Consider the following 22231-nt stretch of genomic DNA (forward strand, 5'->3'; position numbering starts at 1 on the left):
GATATAGGTTTAATTCATAAAGAATCACAGGCCGACCTCTGCAAAACCAAGAATATCCACAGTAAGTTGTGATTGTAGTTCATGAATGAATTTAATTACTTTCCCTATAGCTGCAACTGTTTTAGTACATAGCGTTTTACCTGAAGACCATGATTGTAGAGTCAACATGAATTATCAAGTGCAGCCGAAATACCAGTAGCAAATTCCAAGACTATACAACAAGAACAAATTGTAGTACCAGAGGCAGATTAAAGATCAATGCTAAAATTTTGCATCGTCATGCCGGGGTTCAGCCATCTACATGATATCGATAACTTGCAATCAGAAGTAGGCAACTCCCCAGACAAGTGATTACAACAACATGTTTGGCATAGACACAATTTTAATTATCGTTTCATTCCTTATAGGGGAGGTCTAAAAATAAGGACACTGAGTGGAGATATGGAGGATTACAGATATGTCACATTATAATGTAGCAATTTTTATAAAACTGAAAGATGAGCAGCAAGAACAAAATCTCTTGGCATCTGGTTATGTCAAAATATAACTTGGACATCGGGCCTTCCAGAAGTATCCTATTTTGTATGATTTTTCGAGGTAAGAAAAGGCAGTGAAGATTCCAATGATCAAAAGTAAAAATATTGACGGATAAGAATACCGTACATAAAAATGTCCATCCCATTATTAAAACTGGTCATCATTGTGAATTTTAAGAACCCAAGAAAATTCTAACTATGTTCTCTTCATGTGCCGGTGAAGACTTTGAAAAATGACTCTTAGTCACCCACAATGGATGGTGTCCATTCAAATACAAGCGATTGACCAGTTCTGTCTTCACAGAGTCTGATAAGTTTGGAATTTCAGACGTGAAAGCCAGAGTTTGGTCTGCCCCCAAGATTTGACGCGACTTCAGTTCCGTTGCATGCAAAACAGAAAACACTGCGAAACTATATCCAGTTAAAAAGGAATCAATACCAGCCCTGTGGCATTGCGCTGTGAAATGATGGTCAACGATATGACATTCTGTGTCCAGCTTTGATTCTTTATTGCGCCTGCTGGGCTCATTGACAGGCTGGCGAGACCTTTTTCGCTTCTTTGTCTCTTCAAACAGGATTATATCAGTTACATTATGGCTGAAATCACAGATTCCTTGTCCACTAGGGCCGTTCTTATCACAGTATCCTCTCTTCATGAACTGCGTGCAAATTTCTATTGATGATTTTGTATCCTCGCCAGTTATGATCGGTCCAAGCAAATCCTCCGTTGAACCACTCGTCAGTTCAATTACAATGTTAGGACGTGCCGTTCTTGCTGCTTTGGCATTTTTTGTATGAAATGTCTTTGCAACATATTCCAAAAACGACGAATTCATTCTCTCATGAAATTGAGCTACGACTTTGGTGTCATAGATTCCACTGGGGAATATCTCACTAAGGTCGGCCATGAAAGTTGAAAGTTTGCTTGGGCATGATGCGTACAGACACTCATACATAAAGATAAGGTCACAAAACCCATTGTGGACAACAATCGGCTTTCTGACTCGAACTAGTTCTTCGAATAGTTTTCTGGCGAAGCTATCACCTTGTTTGCTCTTAGCAATATTACCTTTCATGTATTTGAGCCCACAGGAGAACAGCTTGTTAAAATCAAACCCATGCCCGGTGAGGAATGCCACAGCTGAAGGATCGATCATGAAGCTTTCGGCACATAACATAAGGATATTATACGATGTGGCCTTATAAAAAACAGTATTCGGGGTTTCCTCGTTACTTGTGTCAGTTTGTGAGACCAATGAAAAGCATGTCATGCCAAGAGATATAAGCGATCGAGACTGTGCCGCTGCTTTCATGGTTTGATACCGGTCCTCTGCATTCCTTTGAAAGGTGCCTGATATTCCCAACCCACTCATCTCTGCATCGATGGCAATGAATGTCGATTCCCTCATTGTTCTTTGAAGTTCCGGCCATAATATTTTGAAGTTTTCAGAATCAATTTCAAAGACGGGTCCAGACATAACATTATCATCAGCCATAGAAAGGCTTTTTGTTGCCAATGAACCAAATAATTTAATAAAAACGATAGTATTAATGCTACTTTCTGTCAAGTTTCAATTTAACAAGGCCATAACAAATCAAGCAACCACCATTACTTTTCCGGGAGCAGCAAGATTACCGGTAGGCTTTGTCATGAAATATACTATCAAGCTGTAAATGTGAACAGTTCATTGGAGAACATCGATGAGCACTATAAACTCAAATTAAATCATGTTCAGATCCGGAACTTTACATATTGTAGCAGAACGCTGGTCCTTTTAATGCAATGTCCCTAGTTAACGCTAGGTTTATCTGTTATGAAGGAAATGTACTGTGCTCGTACTAGGATTTTAACATATCAATACAACTATTAGAACTCTACCATCTCTCCTAGTGTTGCGCAAGCTTCGTAACCATTGTTACACTAAACATAGTTCTGCCTTTTTCCTATCGCTAGAACTTTACCAACCCGTTCTTATTGGCTCAAGCTTTACAATCACATGCATAGGTACGCATATTCGGGTATAAAAACCCACGTTTTCTCTCTTGTCGAACCTTGAGACTTGAGATTCATCTACGAACCTGACGTACTAATGTTGTGCAATACATCTGACCGGGTGAACTCGTGAGTTAAGGAATCACCAACCCAAAACAGCAAGTCGTTCAGCTACCTATTTCGCCAGCACGACACAGCAGCCGCTTGTTTCAATATAGAATAGAGATTTGGCTCGACTGCATTATTGCCGCCGCCCCTGAATGGCGAAGAAACAGCGAGGCTAGCGCAACCGAAGGAGCCGACAAGAAATACGGACTCGAAATTTACCGATAAAATGAAATTTAAGGGAAAAAAATCGCCAATGAACTTGATATACAAACTCTGACAGACAGACATATTCATGTGCAGCAGCACTTCGATCGACAGCAATGATATATTTGTATGGCTCAATGGAGTGGATCGTATCGAGTCGCGGATGACTTCACCTGTCAGTCACACGTCATTTCTCATCTTTATTCAAAGATATTTTTTGCGCGTAACGATGAGTCGATGAGTCCGCGTCCCGCCGGCACGCAAGGCTGGAAAACAGAAGATTATGATGATTCCGCAAATACAGTAGGGCAGTTAGATTAATCTAAAATATCATAAACAACGTCTTCAGTTCATCCACCCCGAAACTTCGCAGGATGGTGTTACTTCACGCGTAATTACTTGATTAGCATACAGATAAGACAGGTATAGCCCATTTTCAAGTATAGAGGTACGAAAGTTTGTACTTTTAAATTACGAAAAAATCTTATCTGAACGTTCGAAGCGTTCGGAATAGTTTTATGGTGGACCTGAGAGCTGGTAAAGACTCGACTTAGCCTCATATAATGTCACATCTCCTTTTTGGGTTCTTGTTCTTGCATTTTGTATATAGCCTTCACCTTTCATGTCGTAATCCCCCCCTAATTGGCCATACGTAATGGCAACTACACGAAAAATTTCATTCCATATATACAAAGGACACCAACCTTGGTCATGCAAGTCGCACGGTATTGCAACATTTGACCGAATCATATGCGAATGAGGATATCGGGTATTTCAGTATGCAATTGTTGTGGTTATAGGCTATTGGTGGAACATAAATTTCTGAATGGTTATGATTCAGAATGCTTCACATTGATGTGGACTATTTTGCAGAAACACTAATTTCAGAATTACAATACTCATGTCTTCGCTGGTGACTGAAGTATTATTGCAAGCTGGTAAGCTTGACAAAGAAGGTTTGCTAACCAAAGTCACCAAACTCTCATCACAGTCGAACGAAATCAAGACAAAGATATTTCAATATGTCGATTCGAATTTTGGCGACATCAGTCAAATGTTTTCTTCTATATCAGGAATTTTGAGAGATATTCATCAGCACCAAACCCAAGCCAAAGATATCCAGAATTCTATGGCCGGAGCAGTGAGATCCCAGCTGCAAGACTCTACTGGAGAATTCGAAAGACTCACTAAGGAACTTGCTGAGACCAATGAATTGTTGTATGCTATGGAAAAAGTATGTAAGTTGTGCGATCTCTATGATGAACAGCGCACACAGAAAGAAAAAGGAGACATGAAGGATTCAGCTATCACTTTATTGAGCATCCGCGAGTGTTTGAGTGAAATAAGGAAAAGCGACCTTGTCGATTTGAAAATCTTCAAACTGTTGAACTGTGAATATGTGGTTGTACTTGAAAATCTAATTTACACCCTCGAGGAAGAATGGATCAGCCACATTCAATGGACGCTACCAAAGAAGGACGATGTTAATAAAGTCATTCTGAAAATACCGTGTCTGCACCAGGCCAAAGATACGTCTGCCTTCAATGACTTGGTCATCGCAATGTCAATGTTGAAGATGTTGAAACCGAAAGTGGAAAAACTCGCCGATATGATATTTGAGCATATCCTGGCTCCCGTGATTGAAGACCCGAATGTGCTTCCTGAAATTGCAGAATCAGGGGGGGTCGCGAACGTTGTAGAGCTGTCGCTGAACAAGTCCAGTATGAAAAACCCTATGCGAACCCCACACACTCTGTTCATGCTGGTATTTCAGGTTTTAGAATGCCTTAGCGAAAATGTATTGTTCTTGAAGATTGATACCGACGAAACAGTTATGAAGATTTTCAGCGCCCGTATTCGAGACGCGTTTCTCAAGCGCTTGATCGACAAGTGCCTTTTCGCAACGATTCCCCAGAACCGAGATCAATTGGAAAAATACAAAGATGTGGAGAATGCCGTACGGCGATTCGAATCGCTATTGGTGGGCATCGGGTTTTTGGATTGTACCAGCGATGAAGACCCCACTTGCAAACACGGCCTTGTTAGTTACGCGATGAATGTCAGCGTGCATTTTGCGGCTCGGCGCTGCACCGATATTTTACAGGATGCCAGGAACTTGATGAAGAAAGGAATACAAGATAGCCGTCTGTACGACCGCAGCAATATGGTGCGAGAGGATACTATTTTTTCATTGGACGAAAACACCGTGGCAGTAAAAGCCATGCCAATCGGTACTGATTTCGACAGTCAGAAACCGGGAAAGCTGTTAAGTGACGAAACAATGCGTTTTCCGACATGCCGAGTTAGTGAATGTGCGATTAGTATTATGGATCTTGTTTTCAAAACAATGAGTGAAGCTTGCCAGTCCAGTCCGGAATGTGGTATTCGACTTGCTGCAACGGCGCAAAACATATTCGAGCTGTATCAAACCGCGTTTCCTATTTACCACAAAGAAGCACTGGAAAATATACCGCAGCAGTCGGCTGTCTTCCATAACGATTGCATGTACCTTGCGCACCGTCTCCTAACTCTCGGTCATCAGTTCTCCCAAATTTCAAGTTACGCGAAGAAGACAACGCAGATAGTGACGTTCGTCGACAAAGTTCCGTACTTGCGGCGTCTTGGTGCTGAAATCTTCTTACAGCAATTGAAGCGCCAAAAACAGATGATGATCCAATGCTTGGAGCCGCTTCAGTCCTTTACGGCCTTGCGTAATCAGGATAAGTTTAGCAGCGTGGAAAAGGCATTGAAACAAGTGCTCTATCAACTCAACCATCTGAAAAAGGTATGGCTGGACGTATTGCCCGATCATATTTTGGTGAAAGCTCTTGGTACGTTAGTTAATCATTGTGTCGCCGAATTAGTATCAACTGTTTGCGAGATGGAAGACATATCCTCGGACGATTCCGTTTCTCTTCGGCTAGCTTGCGAGTTGCTGCTCCTCCAGACACCGGCGGTCTTCCTGTTGTCTTCCACCTCTGCCGATTTGACTTGGAGGAAGCATGTTTCAAAATGGTCAAGGCTGGAGGAATTGATATTTATGCTGTCCAGTAGCATGAGAGAGATTGTGGACAGATGGGCTGACGGGAAAGGTCCATTGGCGGATGCCTTTACTATCGTGGAAGTCAAAGGCCTGATCCGAGCTTTATTTCAAAACACCGAGCATAGAGCGCAAGCTATATCTAAAATACGAATTTGAGAGAGTGACGATTTATGAAACTGACGTGTGTTGGTTATGGTTACAGGTCGGTGCGCTTTATTGATAATTCAATGCTGTCTGAATACAGTTCTAACTTGATGGTATAAAGATGCTTGCCTCTAACGTGCAAGACCTTAGAGATATGTGGCTTACATTTAATTGCAAAATGCTTTGGTTTTGTTTAAATGCAATTGGGCTATCCAGGTCTACTGGAAATGGCAGAGCTTTGAGATCATCGGTGTCGATGGTCGTTTTAATGGGCTGGCATCGTCACTGGAAGCATGTAAGCTAAGTTAGTTCAAACAGTTGAGTCCGAAATTTCTGTTTTATGAAAAGCCCTTCTCAGGCATGACTTTTATACCACCGGCAATGCAACTCAGACGACTGACAGCATTGTTGAATCGCTAGGATCCAGCGGTGCTGCGGGTTGGGTTGGATCTCTTGCCTATAGTGCGAAGTGACTATACGCGCTTCAAGGACAACGTCATTCGATCGGCTTGAATGCGTCTCTTCTGTTTCATGGTGATCACACGCCGTAGAGATCGGCGACTCACGGCTCGCGAGCCCCATGCATCTCTTTCGTGCATGTGCTCCGGTTCTTCCGTAGCAGCAGATACATATATATTGCATCAAATAAAATTGGAATTACGTTTCTATTTGAGGTTTTTGTTTCTCAGGAAAGGCTTCGCTTGTTTCATGTTGTTGGAAGGCAGGGTAACGAACATATTATTTAGTTTATTATTTAGACTTCTGTACGACATTGCACTTTCAAATTGACTGTGACGCATAATCAGAGATCAGTGTGAGATCGTATGCGAACCACATGCGATCATATGCAATGTTCTCAATCCCTAGCCCGCAACGAAAACACGTAATGTTGTGTGCGTACGGTTTCGTTTCTACACTCGCGTTGCACAGGTATCAGAAATCTGTGAGGGAGGATGTATGGAAAGGACAAAATAGTGCAGACTAGCCTAGCTCTATCAATAGCAACTGCTCCAATTTAGTTGTTGAACATAGCACTTATATCACCACCCACCATGACTTGACTCGAGTCACTTTTCAAAATGACTCGGCGTATCAGAAATTGGATTGACTCGGAGCAAAATTCATCAAGTAATCGCGGTGTCGATAAAAACCACTGCTTCTTGCATACGTTCGGATTGTTCGCGAAACGCTGGTGTAACCCGTGAGAGCGACCAATCATTCAATGATCGTGCGTTTTACTGAACCTCCATTGTTCTCTCACAAATAAATATCTATTTCTGCTCTGTTCTTATCAAACATCTTGTTTTATCGAAATGAAATTATAATATAGTTTATATAGCCTTATACTCCTCAACCATTGGCGCAGACTCAAATTATATTATATGAATATGTATAAATGGGCAATGTATTGAATCTTATCAATTCGTTTCTCTATTTTGGCTGGTAACTATAAACTGTGGCTATGCAATTACTTAACTAGTTTAACAGTTCTATGTATATGTGAGGGATGAAGCGCCTTATTGCTTGTATATTTAAGTCTATATTCGTTCATAGATTGAGAATCAATGACCACTCAATCTGTAATTCAGACAGCTAGCTAAATGCAATGACGTAATCATGCTTTAAACTTCCTAAAGGCAACTTGACTTGAATTGTGACTTGACTCGTGACTTGACTTGACTGGACTTGACTCGAGTCACCCCAAAAAATCGAGTGACTTGACTTAACTCGAGTCACCTTCGAAAATCGATTGAGTTGACTTGACTCGAGTCAAAATGTGCAATGAATCGTGACTCGAAGGTAGTGACTTGATCCCAACACTGCCATTATGTTATGAAAACTTTGCGCTTGGACAATGGGCATATCAATACCGAAGACTTAAGTATGAACATATGCGTCTATCCTTTTGTGCAAATAAGATTTCATCTCCGACGACCTTTCTGCTAGTGCAGAGCAGACGCGATGTTGCGTGTTGGACGGCACGCTCTCTCATAACTGCGAATATAGTTAGGCCTACACTATCGTTACACTCGGTGGCAGCTCGTCCAATAGGGCAACTGGGGCATTGCCCCACCTAAAATTCTGTTCAATAACAATTCTTTACCATTTATAGACGCACACCAATCTATATATTCCGAAATCACAGCGAAAATCGTATTCTTCTTGTCCTTTCGCTTGTAAATGCCCATATATAGCGAAGTCTCTGCGAAAATCGAATTCTCTTCTGTGTTTTCGCTTTGCGAATGCCTAGCCGGCGCATGCCCCGGTAGCGCTCATAATAAGCTTTCACTGTCTATTCTCTCAAAGCCGCGCACAATGAAGAAACGGTGATTTACTCTCTCCTATTCATAGAATTACCGAGCGACCGGGGCACAATAGCTCTGTGCCCCTAAGGTGTGATGTAACAATCGTATCTATAGCTGAACTCGGTTACCGTCATATGCGTTTAGTCGACCTTTGCTGGTATAGGTCGCTTTTGATGGTGTTTCACACCATGAAAACTCTTGAAATATGGTATGTCATGTCGCGATGGTGGTATTTAACACAGCCCCAAGTTTCAGGGTTCTACTTGAAGTTTAGGGTAGTAATTCCGTTTCCGAAGTTGAGTGTGTGCTGATCCGTCATGTATCGCAAACATATTTTACTCAAAAGCCGGTATTGGTATCCATTGATTTTGACGATGTTCAATACTGAGATCGGTTATGACATTTGGCACGGTAAGTCTAATGTTAGTATCGAACGCTGTGCGAAGTTTCAAGTTTGTCACTGAACTGTGTTAGTGGTAATTTCGTTTCCTAATTCGAGTGAGAGCTGACTCGTCATCGTCATTTATCGCTAACAGATTATACGCAAAGCCGGTATTGGTCCCTATTGATTTTATCGATGCTCCTTACCTAGATCCGTCATAAGCTTTTGCACGGTATGTCTTGATTTTAGTATCGAACGCTGTGCCAAGTCTCAAGGTTGACACTCAGTGATTAGGGCAGTAATTTCGTTATCAAGGTCGAGTATGGTAGAGATGTGCTCCGATCTGACACTTTAGCATACAACGCATTGCGGATTTCACGCAAAAGCCGGTGTAGCTGCGGTAACGCTAACTGATATGATGATATCATTTTCAGTTTGCATTCAAATATTTACTTTGATATTATATTCTCCAATGTCAATTTCACCGTGAAATTGTGGCCTTCAAGCCATTTGCTCACAACCCCCTGCTGTCAAGCGCGATAGCTATTTCGTTTTCGATGGCGGCTAACAGCTGATCACTTGATCAGCCTATTCCTCAGAAAATTTTGCGCAAAATTCGGTGTTGGTCTGTTCGCATTAATTTTGACAGTGTACCATGCCGAAAAGGGCCATGAGACCACTGCTGGATGATGTCATGTAACAGTGTACTAAGTTTAAGGCTTTCACCCACGTATTTATTCGGTAATATATTTTCCAAATGCGATTTCGCAGCAGACCTATAGACAGTAATAAAGCCGTATGTGTCGTGTTACAGTCTCCAGTTTCAAGGCCAAAATCTCCTATGCCTTACCGAGCCGAATTTCCGAGGCTGCTATTCTTAGTTCTTCAGAATGATGTTTTGATTTCAATATGACAGGCCCAACTATGAGATAACAATTGCGTATCTGTCCGAACTCGTTGACCTTTCCAATTTGGCTTACGCTATCTCTCGAGTTATAGTCATTTCCGTTTCTGCAGATAATTAGTCAGGTCTAGTGCGAACATGAACCGTGTTGAATCTTTGTTCCGTACGCCGTTTACGCAGTTACCACACTTCAAGTCACAGGTCACCGGTGGACCTCTCGTGGCACATACGTTAAAATCACTGGTGCCGGGAAATTCATGTTACCGTACCATCATTAAGGTACTTGTTTACGTTGGAAAACGCCATTGTGACGTCATCTTGATAAAAAGTCGCTTGCAGCCCTTGCCCAACCACCCGATATTGTCACGAGCCGCCACTTACACTCAATTCCGTAAATTGGGCGTATTTTTATTTTCAGAGGAGGTGGCACCAATACTAAAAGCAAGAAATCGAGTGACAATAATTCCCGAGAAATGCTAAGAAAAAATATCAAGTCAAATAAATCTGCCAGGAAGTATTCTACTTCATGGTCATATAGGCCTACGAATATCTACGAAAATTATATCTGCGCCAATGCGTCGGAACTGATATTTTAGCCATCAACGTACTCAAGTTCGCGGCCAGGCTAATCAAATTTTAGGTTTGTCTTTCAAGTTCACAATAAATTACCTGGGTAACTTAAATTTTTGATATTATATTTATAACTAATTTCGAGAATTAGCCTACTTCACGGGCCCCTCAAAACCTTCTCGCGGGCCACGAGTTGGCAGCCCCTGCAATACGGGCTCAAACACGACTGCATCTGTTATTATTTGACATCCATTGTGATATGAGATCGGAATGAAATTGAAATGGCTGTCTGTATGCTGAGGATTGCCGACCCCTAGCACAACAAAGATTGCAATGTCAGGCTGGTGGCCGTACGAAATTATTTACCATTAGTGAAGCCGACAGACTTGTTGGCATCATAACGATTGATAAATTATATCATAGAGTTTTTCCGAATGCAGAACCAATTCAATTAGGGCTGTTCAAAAATAACTTTTTTTCGGATTCCAGCCATTCACTGATTTAAATTGCCAGGTTACCCCCCAAAAAACGCTGCGCGCCAACTTTGGTTCAATCCGAACAAGTATATAAGCCGCCGCAGAGCCAATTGAAATTTGTATTTTAAATTTTTCTGTCAACCCCATGAAATTGTTGAGTTGTGTTCAAAGACGATGCAAAACAAATTTGACTCAATTCCAACTAGCATAAGCGGAGTTATTTGAGTTTTTCGTTGATAATTCTCGAATGGCGGGAATCCGGGAAAAATGTTATTTTTGAACAGCCCTACGCTGCATTCTTGCTCTCACCTTTTTCATCTTCCGATACTTGAGGAGTCGTGATAATCATATTTGGAGTTGTCAAATTCAGCAGATTACAATTGCGCTTCATGAAACCATCGAAGCAAGCACATTATCAGCAGGAAGAATATCCCTCAACTGTGCAAATGCAAGAGTAATTTTTTAAGTAATTGATTTATTGAAATTGTCAATTGTAATTAACCTACATGACTTCAAAACATCACGTTAACGATTACAGCAGTGGTTCTTAACCTTGCCTCCAGCGCCCCCCAGGGGGCGCTGGCGATTTTGAAAGGGGGCGGAAAGGCTCAGGGGGCGATATGGGGGGCGCTGGGATCAGGGAGGCGGTATGGGGGGCGCTGGAGAAAAATGGCTTCGCATTAGATGATGTGGTGGTAGGACATATCCTTAATGAGTATTCAGAGAAAATGAACACCGAAGACTTCGTTATATATAGCCTACAAAAGACATATAGGTTTAATTGTCCATGGGCGCCTAAATGACTGGCACCGAATATTCCTGTGTTGGCAATTTGAACCCCAGAAGACGAATTCCATCCAGCAGGGAAAAATTATATGCCAGTGAAGAAATACCAATTTGAAATCGTGTTCGTCTTTTAGTTTAGTACGATTGGGCGACCGGGATATCTAAAACTAGATATTCTTGTTGGGCGATTCTATATTTTTTGATATAGCAGACAGGAGGTCACGAAATAACATCATGCAACGAAGTCATACCAACGGGTTCGCCCGCCCGAATATGTTTAATTATTAGTTACGGGCCCTACAGTTTCCAAGACACCTCACATTGTTCGCTCCACGTTTTGATGAGTCTGCGCACACTCACTAAACTCACTGCGCAGACCCTTGGACAACAGTGCGTAACGACTAAAAAAGGGTCAAAACTTCGGATTAGTTGTGCGCAACGTAGATTTTCTGTGCACAGATACCATGTCAGCACTGCGCACGTGAGCAGCTTAGACGGAACATTGCACCTCACTCAGCTCTACCGGTAGATCTGGTAACGTGAGCAGAGAGGACAAGAAATTAATAGCAATATATATGCAATTCCCGATCTTACTGACCGATTTTATCATGAATTATCGAAAGTTTTCGCACTTCGCACTGGCTCGCTAAACAGTACAGCTGATTTCGTGGCAAAACGAACAACGTGATGGGGGCGGTCGGTTTATCACCCTATGGAAGCCCAAGACCCAAGTTTTTTCGGGGGACCTGGCGAAGTGCCGTTTCGTTCCTGCCAACGGGTATACGCCCGAAGATGTATAATTATTGTTGAGGGGTCCTACCTTTTCAATCACACATCACTCAGCTCTACCGGTAAATTTGTTTACGTGAGCAGAGAGAGGATAAATTTGATATCAATATACATGCAATTCCCGATCATATTTACCAATTCAATCATTAATTATTGAAATTTTTTGCGCTTCGCGCGTCCAGGCGGGAATACCTGGCTCAGTAAATGGACACCCAATGTAGATGACTAGTATCAGCAAATAGTGGATAGCCGAAAGGGGGTCTGGGGGCGAAGCCCCCCGGAAGTTTGGTTTATCACCCGATGGGGGGGGGGCTAAGACCAACGTTTTTTGGGGGGGCTGACGAAGTGCTGTTACGGCCCTGGTAACGAATTAATTGTACCTACGGGCACGCCCCAATATGTTTAATTGTTAATTACGTGCCCTCCATCTTCCCATACAGCAGCTCAATCAGCGCTACCACCTATTCATTCATGCATTATAGAAAATTTTGTTACCTAGGGCGACCATGCCACACAAACTTTGCTGACCATCGAAATCACGCTACGGGATTCTTGGGGGCGAAGCCCTCGGAAGTTTGGTTTATAACGCTGTGGGTGCGCAAGGCAATCATTTTTAGGGGGGATGACGAAGTGCTGTTACGGCCCTCCCTCTTACTCATTGTCTTTATTACATTTCTTACAATATGCGGTTGGGGGGCGCTGGAGCACGATCATTTTTGAAAGGGGGCGCTGGAGGAAAAAAGGTTAAGAACCACTGGATTACAGGTAGGCCTGCTATTATTATCATACAGGTGTATTAACAGTGACGCTTATCGCCGTTTAGGCCTTGTGCGTCATGACACATATATTTGTACAGTTCAGTTTCATTGATAGGCGGTCAGTATCTTCAACTTCATTTATCTTCTGGCTTTATTATTGGACGACTCTCATTCACGTGCATTCACTCTTGCATTCACTCTCTCTTGCTTGCGTCCGTTTTCGGGTCTCGGCTGCCGACCTCATGAGAGCGTGGCTTTCTCTGTTTCTGAGCTTTTCAACACACTGTTAGTACAGCGGGATCGGCGAGGAGGAGCCCAAATAACCTCCGACACGTAGAAACATGGCAGAGCCGAGACTAGAACCAAGAACCATTGGTGTCGTCCCCAGGTCTACTGCAACTCTGGTTAGTTCCCGCACGAAAAAGCCGTAGTGACATCTATCTGTAAGCGGCAAGGCAGCTAAATGTTCGACATAGAATTAGTAAAAATGGTTCGTAGAACGTTATTCTTCTTCTGACACTTGGAGCAGTTTCTGTACGAAGACGTTAAATCTCCCTGTGATGTAATGGTGGTAATAATCAAAGTCTGTGTGGTCACGTGAATCGGATTACAATAACTGAACTGAGATGAAAAATGATACAGTAAAATAATTTTTATGACATAAGCAATTCAGTGTTGGGATCAAGTCACTACCTTCAAGTCACGAGTCATTTCGAGTCTTTGCACATTTTGACTCGAGTCAAGTTAAGTCAATCGATTTTCGAAGGTGACTCGAGTCAAGTCAAGTCCCTCGATTTTTGGAGGTGACTCGAGTCAAGTCGAATCAAGTCAAGTCACGGGCCAAGTCACAATTCAAGTCAAATTACCTTTTCGAAGTATGAATCATGATGACGTCATTGCATTTTGCTATCTGTCTGAAATACTGATTGAGTGGTCATGATTCCGAACCGATGAGCAAAATACAGGGTTATATATATACACGCAAGAAGGCGTTGTATCGCTCATATATACGTAGAACTGTTAAACTACGTAAGAAATTGTATAGCCTTAGTGTACAGCTACCGGCCAAGTAGAGAAACTAATTGATAAGATGCGATACATTACATTACCCATTAACAAATTGGTATGATACAATTCGAGCCTGCGCCAATGGCTGAGGACTATATGAACAATATTCGAATTCAATTTCAATAAAACAAGAGGTTTGGTTATGGCAAGAACAGAGAACAGAATTAAACATTTTGCTATTTGATTACCTACTACTAGTTTACGTAAGCTGTAAGCTTTGTTCACTTCGTTTGCGGTCAATTTATTTGTGGGAGAATGATTGAATGATAGGTCGCTCTCACGGGTTACACCAGCGTTTCGTGAACAATCCGAACATATGCAAGGTACAGTGATTTCAATCGACACCGATAACTTGATGACTTGAAATTGACTCGTGAATTTTGCTCCGAGTCACGAGTCAATCCGCATTTCTAATACGCCGAGTCAAGTCAAGTCATTTTCGCAAGATGACTCGAGTCAGGTCATAAGAGTCATCCCAACACTGATAAGCATATAATTTGAAGATTAAATTGTCACTATCTTTTAATTTATTGCAATTGATTATGCCAAGAAAGATTGGAATAAATATGCTCTAATTGCGGGATCTAAATACCAGATGATTGGAATATATAGTAATCGAAAAGGACTGAACCAGGCACAGCCAATTGAATTCCAGGGTGATAATATTGTTTACAATAGCCTACATTACACACGGATACATTGGGACGTCGTAAACATGAATCACGCCCCAATGTACCATTCGCCACTGGACAGAACGCGTAGTATAGGCAAATGTCAAATATATCGCCAGGCCGTGTTATTTTTGGCATTTCAGGAGCCAGATGCCAAAACTGCCAAAAATAAAAATTTGAAAATGCCAAAAATAAGCAATTTTTGGCATATGCCAAAAATAACACGGCCTGCCAAATAGTGTATTTTGTTCACGGTGTTGTGTTAACGGGACCGCGTTACAAGCGAGAAGAGCGTTTGTGAAAGGCAGGTTTCTTAATCTGGGTCCAGCCCACCCATTAGGGGTGAAAACATGGTGTCCGAAATGGTGTGGGCACAGCGAGATTGAACAGCTGACTGCATTTGGTTTACGTCATACTTTCCATTTGTCCAAAGGCAATTTTACGACCATTTTTGACCGGCTTGTCGAGCGCTAAATTTGATTAAACGGGTATCAATGAGAAGCTGCCGCAGTACTGATTATTAAAATATAAACTATATTCTGCTCATGGAACTGGAACCCCCAAAATCAACCACGAATTTTGCATAGTGATCGAGTTGAACATTGTGACGCAACAAACTGTCTGGCTATTTCTGAGCTGCATACTCTCGTTTTGCCAGACAGTCTTGTTGCGTCAATGTTCTTAAACAAGCTAACCTTCCCAGGACTCTTCCATGCGAGTTGGTAATATTAAAGCCACCTGGAGTGACAGAAGTCCCCCGAAAATATATCGGTAGACTGAAGGAGAAATGATAGCCGGGTCACTAAATAGAATGTGTTGAGAGACAACACAGGAAACTCCTGGAAAAGGATCGGGAAGAAAATTCTTTCCGCGATGAGATCGATGGCACTGGCGAAGTGATCTATTTTCATGATGCATGGATGCCGGTTCGGCCCTACAAAGATTTTGAAGCTCTGAAAACCTTTTGTGGATGACTGGCAACATTCTTTCCCTCCACGGGTACCGTTGAAGCCGATATTTCCCAGATTCGCTGGGCGAGAAATGAATTTAGGAGAAACTTAGCTGACCTGAGTTTGGAAGCGCTGTTACAGTGCAAATGATTTCAGTCTATTCAACAGCTGTAACGATCAGCTGTTGAGCGTGTTTCTTAGGCTTTTCTTTCTTTTTTTTGCTTATAGGCATCGATTCCGATGGTTACTGCATATTCTGTGGTTTCGTTTGATATTATCAACCTATGAAATCGTTAGGTTTTTCCTTCTTATTGTTTGTTGGCACTGATTATACGTGGATGCTGCACATTTTGTGGTGTCTTTTGACAAACTAGCCAAAATAAAGCGTTTTTGTGACTAATTCGAGTCTGAAACTATCTATTTAGAGGACGATGCCAAAACTGCCAAAAATAAAAATCGAAAAATGCCAAAAATAAGTTATTTTTGGCAGTTTTGGCATATGCCAAAAATAACACGGCCTGCATATCGCCTTATGTAGGCCTAATACAACATAAGCAATACTTACCTATTTTTGTGCTTCGTATATCCCATAGTGTACAAATGGGATATAGAACATAAGTCCCGAAAGAATGTATATGCGATGGCCCCTACAGGTAGAAACTTTGTGACTGTTGATCATAGACATCACAATCAGCGTGAACGCTGCAATACACGCGATAATTGGGAATAACCTGTAATATGAGAGATAAAGATAACGACTTTTATTTGACAAAAGGCTGCCCTATTTTGTGGGCAAGATGTTAGGGCTTTGACGTTATATCACGTGACCTGACAGTCAAATCGAATACATCCAGCCTAACTTATATTTTCGAAAAATCGTTGAAAGCATTCTCACCTTGATTGTCCGCTTTCTCTGCGGGCGTTTCCAACGAAGGTGCAGTAGCGCAGAACAAGTGGCGCAGTGAAACATCCAAATACAGAAATCAAAGCCTTATATCAACGTATCGAATCGACGCCATTAGGCATAATCATCAGAAGAGCAGGAAATCCCTGTAGACACCAAAAGTGGTCAAAATATTCATCGATGATATCAAAGTAGAAGCAATGTTCAAAATTTCGACTTAATTGCGAGTTGAAGTAACGATTTTCAAAATGTAAAAATAGAAACAGGGCCGAGAAATTATCAAGTAAATGGCCTGAAAGTAACATTAGAATGAGGCATCACTGAATTTTACAGTGGCGGCTCGTCCTATAGGGCAACTGGGGCATTGCCCCACCTAATATTCTGTTCAATAACAATTCTTTACCATTTATAGACGCACACCAATCTATATATACCGAAATCACAGCGAAAATCGTATTCTTCTTGTCCTTTCGGTTGTAAATGCCCATATATAGCGAAGTCTCTGCGAAAATCGAATTCTCTTCCGTGTCTTCGCTTTGCGAATGCCTAGCCGGGGCATGCCCCGGTAGCAGACTTGGACAACTAGAAAATTTTCAGCTTTTTCAAATTAGATTAGAATTAGAATTAGAGCTACACAGTTTTTTCCAAATTAGATTAGAATTAGAATTAGAGCTACACAGTTTTTTACAAATTATATCAGAACTAGAATAAGAGCAACAAATTTTTTCCAAATTATATTAGGATTAGAATTAGAGCTACACACCTTTTTCCTGATTAGATTAGATTAGAATTAGAATTACTGAATTCGCAAAAACTTGAAAATTGAATGAAATTGTGAATGAGAAATGAATACGGTACAGCAAAAATCAAGTTCAGTTCATATCAAATCACAGTGCGTTCCCATAAGCATGAAAATGGTCTGCACACTAAGCTTGGCTCGTTTGCAGTAACCAGGGTTCACCAAGAGGCGGGCCAGCGATCTGATTTGTGATTTTGGAAGAACGCGAAGTAAAGCATTGTGAAATGATGAAATTGATTTCAGTTTCAAATTATTGTTTTTTTTTCTTCAAAATAATCTATATGCCTATGCCCAACAACACTATTCCGCACTGGAAGAAGCGGCTTCGGCGTTGCACTAACACATGGTTAATTATTATTCGTCAAAATTACTACTATGATCGTACGTATACTGTGTACTGTAAGTAATGCGATGGTGGCTTGGCAGTTGGCACTAGATTTCCCTGTGCGAGAGGGATATTCTTATTATCTCGCTACAAAATGCCGCGGACAACGAGGCATTTTCAGGAAAACAATAAATTAGATTAGAATTAGAATTAGAGCATAGAAACATTTCACAAATTAGATTAGAATTAGATTACTCGCATTTCGCTCTAATTTAGTGAAATTAGACAACTAGAATTATCTAGTTGTCCAAGTCTGCCCGGTAGCGCTCATAACAAGCTTTCACTGTCTATTCTCTCAAAGCAGCGCACAATAAAGAAACGGTGATTTACTCTCTCCTATTCGTAAAATGGCTGAGCAACCGGGGCAAATATGCCTGGTCGCCCCTAAGGTGTGATGTAACAATCGTATCTATATCTGAACTCGAGTACCGTAATATGCGTTTAGTCGACCTTTGCTGGTATAGGTCGATTTTGATGGTGTTTCACACCATGAAAACTCTTGAAATTTGGTATGTCATGTCGTGATGGTGGTATTTAACACTGCCCCAAGTTTCAGGCTTTCTACTTAACGTTTAGGGTAGTAATTCCGTTTCCGAAGTTGAGTGTGTGCTGATCCGTCACGTATCGCAAACAGATTTTACTCAAAAGCCGGTATTGGTATCCATTGATTTTGACGATGTTCAATACTGAGATCGGTTATGAAATTTGGCACGGTAAGTCTTAATGTTAGTATCGAACGCTGTACCAAGTTTCAAGTTTGTCACTGAACTGTGTTAGTGGTAATTTCGTTTCCTAATTCGAGTGAGAGCTGACTCGTCATTTATCGCTAACAGAATATACGCAAAGCCGGTATTGGTATCTATTGATTTTAACGATGCTCCTCACCTAGATCCGTCATAAGCTTTTGCACGGTATGTCTTGATTTTAGTATCGAACGCTGTGCCAAGTCTCAAGGTTGACACTCAGTGATTAGGGCAGTAATTTCGTTATCAAGGTCGAGTATGGTAGAGATGTGCTCCGATCTGACACTTTAGCATACAACGCATTGCGGATTTCACGCAAAAGCCGGTGTATCTGCGGTAACGCTAACTGAGATGATGATATCATTTTCAGTTTGCATTCAAATATTTACTTTGATATTATATTCTCCAATGTCAATTTCACCGTGAAATTGTGGCCTTCAAGCCATTTGCTCACAACCCCCTGCTGTCAAGCGCGATAGCTATTTCGTTTTCGATGGCGGCTAACAGCTGATCACTTGATCAGCCTATTCCTCAGTAAATTTTGCGCAAAATTCGGTGTTGGTCTGTTCGCATTAATTTTGACAGTGTACCATACCGAAAAGGGCCATGAGACCACTGCTGGATGATGTCATGTAACAGTGTACTACGTTTAAAGCTTTCATCCACGTATTTATTCGGTAATATATTTTCCAAAGGCGATTTCGCAGCAGACCTATAGACAGTAATAAAGCCGTATGTGTCGTGTTACAGACTCCAGTTTCAAGGCCAAAATCTCCTATGCTGTACCGAGACTGAATTTCCGAGGCTGCTATTCTTAGTTCTTCAGAATGATGTTTTGGATTCGATATGACAGGCCCAATCTATGAGATAACAATTGCGTATCTGTCCGAACTCGTTGACCTGTCCAGTTAGGCTTACGTTATCTCTCGAGTTATAGTCATTTTCAGGTCTAGTGCGAACATGAACCGTGTTGAATCTTTGTTCCGTACGCCGTTTACGCAGTTACCACACTTCAAGTCACAGCTCACTGGCGGACCTCTCGTGGCACATACGTTAAAATCACTGTTGCCGGCAAATTTATGTTAACATACCATCATTAAGTTACTCGTTTACGTTGGAAAACGACATCGTGACGTCATCTTAATAAAAAGTAGCTTGCAGCCCTTCCCCACCACCCGATATTGTCACGAGCCGCCTCTGGAATTTTAATAGTCAATTGTCCATCAAGCGTGGTCTGTTGTATAAGTTCTGAGCGAGTCGATGCGAGTATGTTTTAATTAACTCGATAAATGTATTTCCTTTATTGTATTTTAAACAACTTACCACCTACAAACATTGTAAAGCTCGAATTCAAAATCTTTGCTTTGGCTAGCGCAGCATTGGTATACCAATTGCCAATATGTAAAACTTCGCGTCTTTTGACCTCAAATGTCTTAGAAGTTGAGGACAATTGTATTGTGAACCTTAATTTCGTGACTGGAAAGACGAGAATAGTACCATTGGTCGTATGCATAGTTACAAAACAGAATGAGACTCAACGGCAATTGGTTACTTGTAGACTAGGGATGTTCGAAAATGACTTTTTTCCAAAATTGTACTGGCTACTTGATAAAATTGTTAGGTTACCTAATTTAAGCCTACACACCAAATTTGGTTCAATTCCAGCCAGTAGCCACATTGCTACGGGAGAAGAAAGTTTGTATTTATTATATATAAATAAATTAACAAAAATTTCGAAATTTTCTGCTCACCCCAATAAAGTGTTCGGTTGTCCGTAGAAACGATATTCATCAAATTTGGCTCAATTCCAACCAGTGGGAGCGAAGTTACTGCCGTCGAAAAATTTGGATTTGAATAAAATAGCATTTACGGTGGGAATACTTATAATAAATAATTAAAGAATTGGTCACCGTAAATACTATTTTACTGATAATCGAAATTTTTGGACGGCAATTGACTATTGGGCCATCTCTTGATCTCAGGTGATTGCTATACAGGGTTGGTATTGTCATTTGGTATGCAACAGACTTCTTCGCGGACCGGAGGAAATTGTCTGGCCCGCCGGCCGTGTGTCTTGTAGCCAGGACCAACACAACACTTTTAAGCCAACTCCCGTCCGAAATAACACTGTTCTTGGGCCCACCATAGGGTGATCGCTGCAACTGCTGGTGGGCTTACGATATGCATCTGGTTTCTATGTACATCTGGTTGGTAAATTTTATGAATGAATTGTGTCAATAATATTGGTTTTTCCATCTGTCACAATACAATTTTTATCCTCTCTCAGTCCACATGATCAATGTATGAATAGAGCTGGTGGAGATGATGACTATGAAAATGCAAGGAGCGTTATTGTACGTCGCCTAGTCATGTTCATGTCACAAGGATGAGACTATATTATTTGGTCGAAATGCCGGTCCGAACCATGCAGCATGTTGCACAGTTTTCCAAACTTTTATGGTCGCGACTGTTGCGGAGCTTAAATTGCTTATGACCTGTGAACTCTGGTTTCGTATCTGTTCCTCTCATTTGGTGATTGGGTCAATGATTATTTGATTGTTAGGTTAAGACGTATAGTGTACAAATGCGTTTGTGTGTTCGCTAGCGCTTGCTGGTAATTTGCCTGTGTTGTTTATATACGCTGGGTGCTAGTTGCTGCTTTAGGAACATGCTGTGAAACATATTTAATTCGATTGAAGATATATCTCAAGCCTCGACGGATCAGGTCAAGATAGATCGTTCACCATTTCCAATTTGAAAATGTGCTGTGTGCCACCCTTAAATATGGTAGTCTGATTACTACAAAAATGGTCAGCACCATTGCCCAGGCTTACTCAGCACGACCTATGTTAGAAGCCAATTCGGTTCAACACCGTCGCGATCCCCAAAAAGAGGCAAACGACCCCAAGCTTGAGAACCACTATCTTTGACTAAAGCATCCACGCAAACGGCCTTACCAACACTAGGAATATACGTTTCTCTCAAAATTTCGATTACAGTCTTATTACAGAAAATGATATTTCAATTTATATTTTATTGTAGTTTTTGCGAGGACAGGGGTATCCATACTACACAAAATATATGACACTTTTTTCAGTATTTCCTCCCGGACGCAGTTTAACCGGTGAAATTACGGACATGTCTGGAAAAGTCCGGACGTATACGGCAGCCCTGAAGTGCAGCAACAACTTTCGAAAAACAAAACAACTTGTATCATTTCGTTGGAGTTTAACAATCATTTATCAAGTTAAACTAGAAATAGGCCTGTTCGAAACCCTCAGGATTGTTTCAATACTGTATTCGGTCAAAACACAAGTTATGTACCATATAACGACCGGTGGTGCTGGTCATTACCGATGGCGATCAGTAACATACTGATTTTAACGCGACACAAAATGTACGGCAGGAATTCACACATCGTCTACTGCTGTGGTTCCCAACGTGGGCGATTTTGAGAAACAAATGAGCAAAAATACCGAAGGGGGCGAAAAATTTCGAACGTACAGTGGGCTATATTTAATTAACACAACCAAAATATGCACGTGAGGACGGATTATTCTCAATATGACACAAAAAGGCTCAAATCAACGAAATGTAGACGCGGAAACCGGTTTTCCGAGCGAAAAATGACCCTTTGTTTTAGTCAATTCACCAGCGATCTGAGTTGAGTGAATAATTTTCCCGTTTATATGTCCTCTTTTTCGGATCCGTA

At 41.4% G+C, this 22231-nt stretch overlaps 4 protein-coding genes across 5 annotated transcripts in view; 2 read left to right on the forward strand and 2 right to left on the reverse strand.

Annotated features, from left to right (window-relative positions):
• Positions 1 to 22231, forward strand: part of LOC145450282 (intraflagellar transport protein 57 homolog) — a 207298-nt gene that overhangs the window by 112881 nt on the left and 72186 nt on the right. The gene's annotated exons all lie outside the window — the stretch shown is intronic.
• LOC145450166 (target of EGR1 protein 1-like) lies at positions 38 to 2727 on the reverse strand. Its single transcript, XM_080328663.1, has one exon. It carries the CDS (start codon positions 2030 to 2032, stop codon positions 710 to 712), a length of 1323 nt encoding a protein of 440 aa, XP_080184789.1. The 5' UTR covers positions 2033 to 2727; the 3' UTR covers positions 38 to 709.
• On the forward strand, positions 3700 to 6275 carry LOC145450165 (centromere/kinetochore protein zw10 homolog). Its single transcript, XM_080328662.1, has one exon. The coding sequence runs from the start codon at positions 3743 to 3745 to the stop codon at positions 6038 to 6040; it is 2298 nt and encodes a 765-aa protein (XP_080184788.1). The 5' UTR covers positions 3700 to 3742; the 3' UTR covers positions 6041 to 6275.
• Positions 22124 to 22231, reverse strand: part of LOC145449453 (b(0,+)-type amino acid transporter 1-like) — a 29568-nt gene continuing 29460 nt past the window's right edge. The window contains exon 12 of the transcript XR_013918264.1: positions 22124 to 22159. The gene's annotated coding sequence lies outside the window, so the exon portion shown is untranslated. The remainder of the gene's footprint in view (positions 22160 to 22231) is intronic.

Source organism: Botryllus schlosseri, chromosome 11, assembly GCF_051294905.1.
Source record: "Botryllus schlosseri isolate E-star chromosome 11, Bs_hap1, whole genome shotgun sequence".
NCBI classification, from domain to species: Eukaryota; Metazoa; Chordata; class Ascidiacea; order Stolidobranchia; family Styelidae; genus Botryllus; species Botryllus schlosseri.

Bases quoted from the DNA above. Each gene is read 5' to 3' on its own strand.
- LOC145450166 (XM_080328663.1), bottom strand. From the start codon at position 2,032: ATGGCTGATGATAATGTTATGTCTGGACCCGTCTTTGAAATTGATTCT.
- LOC145450165 (XM_080328662.1), top strand. From the start codon at position 3,743: ATGTCTTCGCTGGTGACTGAAGTATTATTGCAAGCTGGTAAGCTTGAC.